General features: G+C 49.1%; 1 protein-coding gene across 1 annotated transcript; it reads left to right on the forward strand.

Moving 5' to 3' along the window:
* Window positions 1–2,251: 2,251 nt before the first annotated feature.
* Window positions 2,252–7,777, forward strand: MYF6 (myogenic factor 6). The gene is made up of 3 exons (XM_073000320.2): window positions 2,252–3,220; window positions 3,399–3,489; window positions 4,730–7,777. The coding sequence occupies exons 1-3, from the start codon at window positions 2,594–2,596 to the stop codon at window positions 4,846–4,848; spliced, it is 837 nt and encodes a 278-aa protein (XP_072856421.2). The 5' UTR covers window positions 2,252–2,593; the 3' UTR covers window positions 4,849–7,777.
* The last annotated feature ends 1,764 nt before the right edge of the window (window positions 7,778–9,541 follow it).

The raw sequence follows: 9,541 nt of genomic DNA on the forward strand, positions 1-9,541 counted from the left end.
TTGTATGTTTGTGATTGCAAATCCTCTGCATCCAGAAGCTTTCCACGATTTGGGTTCAAACTTTTCTGACATTCTGGCCTTGTTTAGTTCTGCTTCTAGTCATATGTTTAAGACTTTTAAAGAAAAACATGATTAAATAGGATAAAAACATAAGAAGAAACAGGATAAGAAACTGGGGCTATTTCCTACGAACACCCATATTAATATAGGCACAATTAAATACACATGTCAACCAGTCTGCTTCTGGACATAAACATTTAGCAAACATACCAGACAGTAACACTTGTTTTCATGTTGGAGAAACCATTCTCTTATCTAGGATACAGAAATCTAATGTATTAATTTCCAGGACTTTATAAATTAAAAACAAAACACTAATACCGTGATGGTGAATCAAAACTATAAGACTAGGATTTCAAGGAAGAGGAGGAGGAGGACTGACTCATTTTCTTCACAAATCAATGCATGAACACAGTAATGGGAAAACAGGCAGAAAGCTGTATCTCCTAGACTTAACATGATCTTGATCACATACTGAGAAAGCCACTCTCTTAGGTGTTAAACAGCCCCTTCTCAGCAATGTAACTCCTAAACTCTTAGAAAGACCCTGTTGTCACAGAAACAGAATATCTACCATAGTCTCCTCCCAACTTGGTGTTGATAACACAATTCCATGTGTGTTGATACCACAACTCTCAGAGTTCTGCAATCAGCACCGTTTGGGATTACAAGGTTTGTAGTTCAACATACCTGGATACAGTAAGAACACTGAAGGCTCACTCATGACCTAGCAGGTATTTGGGAGAGAGGATGCATATCAGAAACTGCCGGAATAAGTGGGCCCATTAGTGTAGTTGACAAGTTTCCTTTTGCCCCAATAAGGTCTTCTTGCACATGGGGGATGTTCACTTTGTGCAGCATCACAGTAGTGTAACATAGCTATGGTCCATCACAAACCAAAAGGTACAGATTCCTACTTTTCAACTGCAGCTACTGCTTGCAGATTCACCCACAAATGTCTTGATGAAGGAAGGTGACAATCTCCACACATTGGCCTCTCTATATAAAAAGCATCAAGAACTATCCAGGCAATCCACATGGGTGCCTGACAGATATCTCTGCTTTGCCTCATCTTCCTGTTTCTTCTTATGCCTAGAGATGGTGTTTTTCAAATGGCTATGTTTGAAAAACACCAACATACAACCCAACACAGGTATCAGGCAGTTGCACTGTATCTGCGTTGTATCTGCATTGTGAAATGGGGGCATTGCTATGGCTCTGCCATGAGGAGCACATCATTATCCTGGTAAAGTTCTGAAAAGCAGCCAAAACATGTGAGAAGAACACGTGTGTGAACCAGTCCTTTTGTTGACAAGGGATGCCCACTGTGGATCAATCAACACACTGGGCCATTTGACATGTACTGTACTGAATGCTGCACCCCGGCCCAATCAGTACACATTCGCAGCATGCCCATCTGGTCCTGTGAACTGATCTGAAGGCACTTTGGTTGATATCAAGAAGACATCGCAGCTGGACCAAAGCCACATAGTCCAGCACCACCGCAGTTAAAGGCTGGGCTTTTCTGTCTGACACCACTCTCTGCCTGGAAGCAGCAGCTCATGCAGCAGCAGGCAGGGCTGGAACAAGGTATTTTACTACATGGAAAAAGGAGGAACCTCCTCCCACCCCTCACCCAGCACAATCCACATACAGAAGCCAGCAAGTTGGGGAGTTATGTTCCCTGGTGACACAGCTTAGTGTGCGGGTCTCAGGACAGGCTGTGTGGCATACATGGACGTTGCCAGGGGTTTGTGGCCATCTTCCCATGATTTTCTACCTGAGCCAGCTGCTCATGCTCTCTAACCCCAGCAGCAACCTTTCCCCCCCCCCCATACCTTTGGTAGGAGCCCCCGGGCCTTGAGTCATAAAGACAGTTATGTTAGAAAAACACCAACATGCAACCCAACAAAGGTATCTGCCTGCTTATTTGCAAGAATAAACGTTCGGGCCTATCCCATCCCTTCTTGGAGCTCTATATTTAGCTTGGAGCAGGGAAGGCTTTTCCTGTTAAGCCTTGGCACTTTGGCTGCACATCAACTTCCCTCACCCCCCCCCTTCCTCCCTGCCAGGCCGAGGCTCCCCTCCAAGGCAGGCCACGCACGCCTGGGCTGACCTCTTGCCACTCTCTCCCACCCGCCAGCCACCCGGGGCTTTTCTTAATGGGCCTCCCGTTTATTTAGGGGGGGGGAAGAGGGGAGGTTGCTTTGGGTGCCAGGGAGGGGTGTCCCCTTTCTGACTAGGTGATGATGAGCTCGAGGCCAGCGGCAGCACCCATGAGGCGAGGGTGGCGGTGGCTGGTCTGGCTTCTCTGGAGGGTGATGCGCGGCGACAGCTAAAACTTGGATAGGGTTTCAGCGGCTACTATATATATAAAGCAGCCGGAGGGCCTTATGTCACCGCGCTAATTAAATTCCGTCCGGCCGCTTTTCTCTCTCCCGCTCGCCCGCTCGCTGGCTCGCTCCCTGGGGGGTTCCTTTTGGGAGCCCCTCACCCTCCTCCGGCAGGCGGCACAGAGGCGACGGGCCAGAGCATGATGATGGACCTTTTCGAAACCGGCTCCTACTTCTTCTACTTGGACGGCGAGAATGGCGCCCTGCAGCAGCTGGACATGGCCGAGGGCTCGCCCCTCTACCCGGGCAGCGACGGCACCCTCTCGCCCTCCTCGTGCCAGGACCAGCTGGCCCCGGAGGCCGGCGGCGGCGGCGGCGGCGGCGGCGGCTCCTCTAGCAGCGACAGCAGCAGCAGCAGCAGCGGCGGGGAGGAGCAGCAGCAGCAGCAGCACGTGCTGGCGCCGCCGGGCCTCCAGGCGCCCCACTGCCCGGGCCAGTGCCTCATCTGGGCCTGCAAGACTTGCAAGAGGAAATCGGCGCCCACCGACCGGCGCAAGGCGGCCACCCTGCGCGAGAGGCGGCGCCTCAAGAAGATCAACGAGGCCTTCGAGGCCCTCAAGAGGCGGACGGTGGCCAACCCCAACCAGAGGCTGCCCAAGGTGGAGATCCTGCGCAGCGCCATCAGCTACATCGAGAGGCTCCAGGACCTCCTCCACCGGCTCGACCAGCAGGACAAAAGCCAGGAGCTGCTGCTGCTGCCCGCCGGCGGCGGCGGCGGCGAGGGCGCCGAGGGCGCGGCTTTCCCCTTCAGCCCCAAGCAAGGGAACGTAAGCGCCGCCTCTGCCACTGTCGCGCGCGCCGGCCTTGGTCCTCTCCCTTATTAGCCTGGGGAAACGGGGGGACCGGGTGGCGGGGGCACCGTCGCTCTGCTGGTGGGCGGCCCTCCCCGTTCCCGCCCCCGCCCCCCTCTCCTCAAACTCTCTCTCTCTCGCCTTCATCCTTCAGATACCCGCTCCGGACTTCCTGAGCACCTGCAGCGCCGACTGGCCCAGCGGCCCTCCGCATTCCAGGGCGCTCCCGATCAGCGCCAAGGAAGGTAAAGCCCACGCCGAGGAGTTTCCCGAGGCCGGCGGGCGGCGCCTGTTTCCCCCCCCCCTGCCCTGGAGGCGCGGGGTGTGTGTGTGTGCGCGCGCGCGCGTGCGGGTGTGTTGCTCTTTCTGCGCACCACCTGAACTCAAAACTCCTCAATGGCACCGGATCCGGTCTGGCTTGGCCGTCTGAATGCCCCTAGTCCTGCATTTCTGGGCTTGAAACATATAGCCTTCTGGAGCCTTGAGTTCCCAGTGGGTGCAGCCTCTATGAAACGAATCAATGGGTTTGTTTCCTAACACCGCTCCTCCAGCAGTACGTAGATACTGGTCGCTTGAATGCGTGGCGGGGGCGAGGCGGGACAGTGAGGGCAACTTTGTCGGCGGATAATTTCAGCCTCAGTAAAACAGGCTGGTGCCAATAAGACCCCCCGATCTTGAGCAGTGGCGCCCGGTGTGGCGTTTCCCCCCCCCATGCGAACATAGATTAAAGCGTGTCCCTAGAATTTCCCCTCTCGCCTCTCCTCAGGAGTAAAGCTTCCATCGCCCTTCCCTGGATCTCGCCTCCAGAGCCGAAGAGGCAGCAGCAACCTGCCTAAAACGTCCCGTCGAAGGCAAGACGCTTCAACGTATTTACTTGCTGGAGTAGTCCCGTTGTGTTACTCCAAAGTAAATAGCGTGGATCGCAGCCTGAAAAAGTCCCTCCTCCCCAAATCCTGAACCGCACTGGGCTGAAAGCGGAAGCCAATGAATCCGGCGGTGTTTCACTGCTGGACTATTGTCCAGCTGCTATCCTGAAAACACCTCCCAGGAAAGCAGGTCCTACTGAACCCAGTGGGAGGAGCTTAATTCTGAGCGTGTGTTTAGGATTGCGATCGCAGCCCCTTTGAATAGAAAGCCGGCCCTGTTAATATTCCCAACAGAAGTTTAGAAGGGTGGGACGATCGCCCGGGCCTAATTTGGTTGACTTTGTCGAGAAACCCTCGGCGGAAAATAGCCGTCCTCGTTCCCAAATCACCCGCAGAGGGTTTGGGTCGTCTTCGGCTTTTGGATCAGATGAAAGGGATTTTAGCCCGTGAAAGCTCATGTCCGAATCCATGCAATAGCATTTAAAGTGGCACCGCAACCCTGTGTTGCTTTCACTTCCAAATAAGTGGCGGCCTTATCGTTTCGCGGCTTGGAGTTAACGTGGAACAAACGTCCCTTCTGGACCTCTGTTTATTAAAATGGCTTCCTTCTCCTTTCCAGGAGGATCCCTCGTCGATTCTTCGGCGTCCACCAGTCTCCGTTGCCTCTCATCGATCGTCGACAGTATCTCCTCGGAAGATCGCAAGGTCCCCAACGGGGAGGAAGTGGTGGAGAAGTAGCGGGCGGCCCGGTAGTATTTTTGGAAACAGACACCGCAAGAACTGTCGATCCCCTTCGCCCTTTAAACTAAACCACGAATTAATTTAATCTTCTGGAAATCCTAGATGGGGTGCGTGTGCGGGAGGGGGGGGGAGACGCGTTGTGAAGGCACACACAGCTGAACAAATAAAATTTCATCTTCTTAAAAGGAAGTTTTGCCCTTCGACAAAGTCCGAAGGCCGGCGCGCCCCCGCCCCATTTCAACGTTATTTTTATTTCAACCGAAAGTTGCGCCTCTTCTGCTTATAAAAATTAATATATTATATAGCCTTGTGTTTATTAGTGAGCATCCTTTGTATAATACAAAATCCATTCCTGATTGAAGGAAGCTCCTTGTTGTGGATTATTTTATTTTATTGTAAAGTATAATCCTTTTTTAAAAAACCACAAAAACAGTTTTTGTGTTTGTGTGTGGGGTTTGTATATAATTTTAGTATTTTTCTCTTTTTTAAAGAAAGAAAGCAAAATAAATATGTATATATATATATAATATTTAAAATGCAGCGTGTTATTAAAAATGGACAATGTTCCCAAGGTTGTAAAATAAATTGCTTTTGTGTATATATATATATTTTTTTACTGTTCGTTTTTGTCCCTTTCAGGGTGATACAATTAGAGATCCCAAGAGCAAAATTATAATTATCCATGGATTCCTTCTTTATTCCCTCATGATGGGGATATATTTTAAATCAAACGACTATTAGCCATTCTATGTATTTCATGCATTTGTACGTTGACTTTGTGGTCAGCAGGGCTCCCAAAAGAATTGACAATAGATTTAAAGTTTGAAGAACAGTTAATATTATTTTAAAGCAGATTCAAGCATCCCCTGTGTGAGTGAATTGAGTTTCCTTAGAGTGATATGTACCTTTTTATTTTTTATTTTTACTGAATTCATACCAATAAAAGCCTTGGAGTGCTTCTTTGAAGTGGTGACATAAACGAGGCAGTAAAGAGTTTGGTGATCTCCACTAATTTGTTGTGTTCATCTGCTTCTCTCTGTTTTTGTGGCTTCTGCTCTTGTCACCTTCACCCATCAACCTGAATGAGCAGCCCCTTCCTCCCTTCCCCCCCCCCCATCTGTTGGAAGTGAAAATCCATGCGGTTGCTTGGTCTCCTGCTTCAAAGAAGGTCTTCTGAACCAAAGTGTGAATTAACAATGGCATCTTGCAGAGCTCCCAGGAAAAGCTTGTGGAAAGCCATCTCTTCTTAGTGGGCAGAATTGATGGGGGTCGGGCTCTAGAGAGGCCATGACAGGAGTTTGCCCAATCCCTTGGGAGGGGTCCTCATTACAGGAAGGGGTTAAGTAGCTGGAAAGATGGCAACAAACAACCCTGCCCTAGAGAGGCCCATAGAAAAACAACCCACTTCTTAGACTGGAAAGGCCTGTGAGGGAGCGCTTCACAAGATGTACCAGATTTGTTTATAATCACAGGAAGGGGGCGACCACCAAGAAACCATAACATGTCCAATCTCTCTTTCCACTCAACGTCTCTCTCTCTCCTCCCCCCCCCCCACTTCCCATTTCTAGACTGCTAAGTGAGAGGTAGAGTTTCCACACTCCAGGTATTTAAAACTTGGCTTGCGTATCCTGTTTTGCTTTTTTGTGACCAGCTTTTTTTTTCAATGTTTATACTCCAAGGGGGGAGGATCTTCCACACAGGAACATTTCTGGTCACTGATAGAAGCTCCTGGGCCACAATCCGTGGGATGTTTTCCTGAGAAAACATGAATGGGATGTCTGTCTGAGGTTCCCCTTTTAGCCTTCTCCAACCAGTGGCCCTCTGAATCTCTGGAACCACAAAGTCCATCAGCCTCAATCAGTGTGATGTCTGGGGCTGATGGGATCTGTAGTTCAAAATAACTGGCAAGCTTATGTGCACTACATTATTTCCTCATCGGGAGGACTACAACCTTGAGTTTATTTACTGGAAAGAAGACCCATAGAAATCAGGGGGCTCTCTATAGAGTAACCCTGTTTAAACTGGGGCTGCGCTTTTTTGGAGAGTTTGCACAAATCTGTTTTTAAAAAACTATCACATGAAAGAGAACTGCCCCAGGTTAAGCTATATTGATATTAGCAAATCACAATTTTACATCACTTTATAGGGCTTCAGTCCTCTGCACATTTATAGGAGAATAAGTCTTGTTGAACAGACTATTGACTTTGCACAAAAAGAAGGATTGTGATGTAGGGTCCAATATTTATGTATTTGTGGTTGGGGCTGGCCTCCAATGACTCTAAGGATATTATTATGATTATGTCATTTAATATTAATGGCTGCATTGCTTATTAGCCAAGTTCCTTGGAAGTAAGTGACTCCAGTTTCATCTGGGCACGTAAGTACATGTGGGAATGCAATCGGGTGTACTTGTCACAGAGTTATGTATGGAATTGGAAATTACTGGATCTGGTATGTTGAGAGAGCACCTTCCTGCAAATAGGAAAAAGTAGGGAGGGAAACAATTTCTTAACTTGATAATATTTTTTTGAGAATTTGCTGTCAGATAACATTATCTAGTAGTAAGCATTCATTGAAGAGCCACGTACACATTACCTGTGCTATATGGTGTCAAATTAAAATTCACGCTGACTTTTCCCCACTGTCGATTGAGAAAACGTGTTCCCTAAAGAGCGACGTGATTTATTCTCTAGGCAGCCTACTTCGGGTCCCGCTGTAAAAGTGCAGGTGAAGAAAACAAAACGACGGTTTGTCATCGTTTTCCGCTGTACGTCGGTGAATTCTGAACAAATAAATAATTTCGTGAGTGCGTGCGGGCTCATCTAAGGACGGTACTTCCCGTAACAAAGTCCTTCCCTTCTCTACCTTCACTTCTTCGCTTGTGGGAGAGGTTTGGAAACCGCACGTTTCTAATCAAAAAAGAAAATTAAACCTTGAACGGAGAAAAGGTTTAAGAGCGCAATCCCACACACATCTGCTTAGAAGTCAATTTTAGGAAGCGGATCGGCTTTCGGATCGCTGCCCAGGCGCGTTAGGAAACAAAGCGAAATCCCGTTGTCAGTCCCACGTAGTCTATCCATTGCAAAGATAGGATCTGTGACGTCCTAGGCAAATTCCACTGATCCAGTGGGTCTACTCTAACTGGGGTAATGCAATTGGATGTAGCCCAAAGTGTCGCCCTTTTTCTGGCTCGGAAGTTCCTCGTGTCCAGCCTTCAACGCTTCCAACACTGCGATCATTACTCGGAGGCAAGCCCCGGTGTTTGCAGTAACGTTTACTCCCAGGTAAAGGCATACAAAAAAAGCTGCAGGGTCAAGCCACTGCTGACAGGGACAGCGACGCCCCCGGCTTTCTTGGGTCTGATATTTCAGCATCCCCCAAAGGGGTTGGATTCCTCTCTTCGTCCTCGCCCGCAAAGCAGAGTAACGTGAGCAGTTGTTTGGAGTAGGCGAGCGGGACTCCAGGAAGGCTTCTTTCTCATTAAAGCAAGCAAGCAAAATCCCCTCCCGGCTCACACTCCCCGCCGGGCGGCTGTGACCCCGCGGGCAGCACCAAAGGAGCCGGCCTGGCTTTGCAATTAACGTGTTTGGTTTTGATATTAATAATGATAATCTTTACCTAAGTCTAAAGCCAATGCAAACACGGCCGGGGAAGTATACAGTCGAGAGGTAGGTAAGGGTTGCAGGGAGATAAGTAGGCTCGCGTCTGGATCTCGTTTGTGTCTGGATCTCCGCCTCACCTCTCGGCCCCCAACCCCAACTTTTAAGGACAGGATTTTGACCATTGATCTGGTGCAAAAGTATTGTCATGAAAAACCTTTTATGTCTCTCTGGAGGTTCTTGGAGCAAGGCGACATTTCTTGCAAAGCAAACTTGGTCGTACAGCCGTTCAATATTACTTTGATTGCTTGTAGAAACTTAGAGGATCTTCCTTCTTTCTTGTTCTTTACTATTTAATTTCTAGCAAGATTTTTTTGTGGACAGCCAAAAACGTGGGGCTTTGCGCTGCACAGAACAGAGCTTTATGAACTCAGGAGCTGATGTATTGTAGAGTTAAGGCAAGGGCGGGCAACCAGCTGTGGCCTATCCTGCGGCCCTCCAGATGTTTTAGGACTGCAGTCCCCATCATTTCTCACCCTTGCCCATGTTGGCTGTAGCAATTGTGGGCCCCAAACAACGGAAAGGCCACGGTTGTCCACGCCGGGTACAGATTTACTGAGATGTGTTTGGTATCAATCTCCCGCATCTTGGCGACTTTTATATGTTCTGGGATACAAGTTTCATGACTTCAGTCGCGCTGTTCGATTGGGATGAAAGGCATAGAACTACCGATCTAGAAGGCGCCCTACATTTATATGGCGCTTTAACACGCAGAGCGGCCCCTGTTCCGAGAGGCAGCGCCGAAATCTTGCTGATTTCGGACGCTCTGTTTCTTCAAAATGTTCTTGTGCCAAGGACATGGTCACGGCCCGGCTTTGGGGTGTGTGTGTTATAAAATAATTCACATTCTCAACTCTGGAAGCCACCGTGGGTAGCCAAGGCGGTGCTATTTTTTTGACAGTGTGCAGCCCCAGCCCCTGTAGGAGAACGAGCACCCTCTGTCTTGCATTTTATAGTTCTTTCTTGCCACCCCAAATTACTCCGTTTTGGAGGATCCTGGGACTCCAATGTTACGGAACCCCCAAATCAGA

This window comes from Pogona vitticeps, chromosome 5 (assembly GCF_051106095.1).
Source record: "Pogona vitticeps strain Pit_001003342236 chromosome 5, PviZW2.1, whole genome shotgun sequence".
Lineage (NCBI taxonomy): Eukaryota > Metazoa > Chordata > Lepidosauria > Squamata > Agamidae > Pogona > Pogona vitticeps.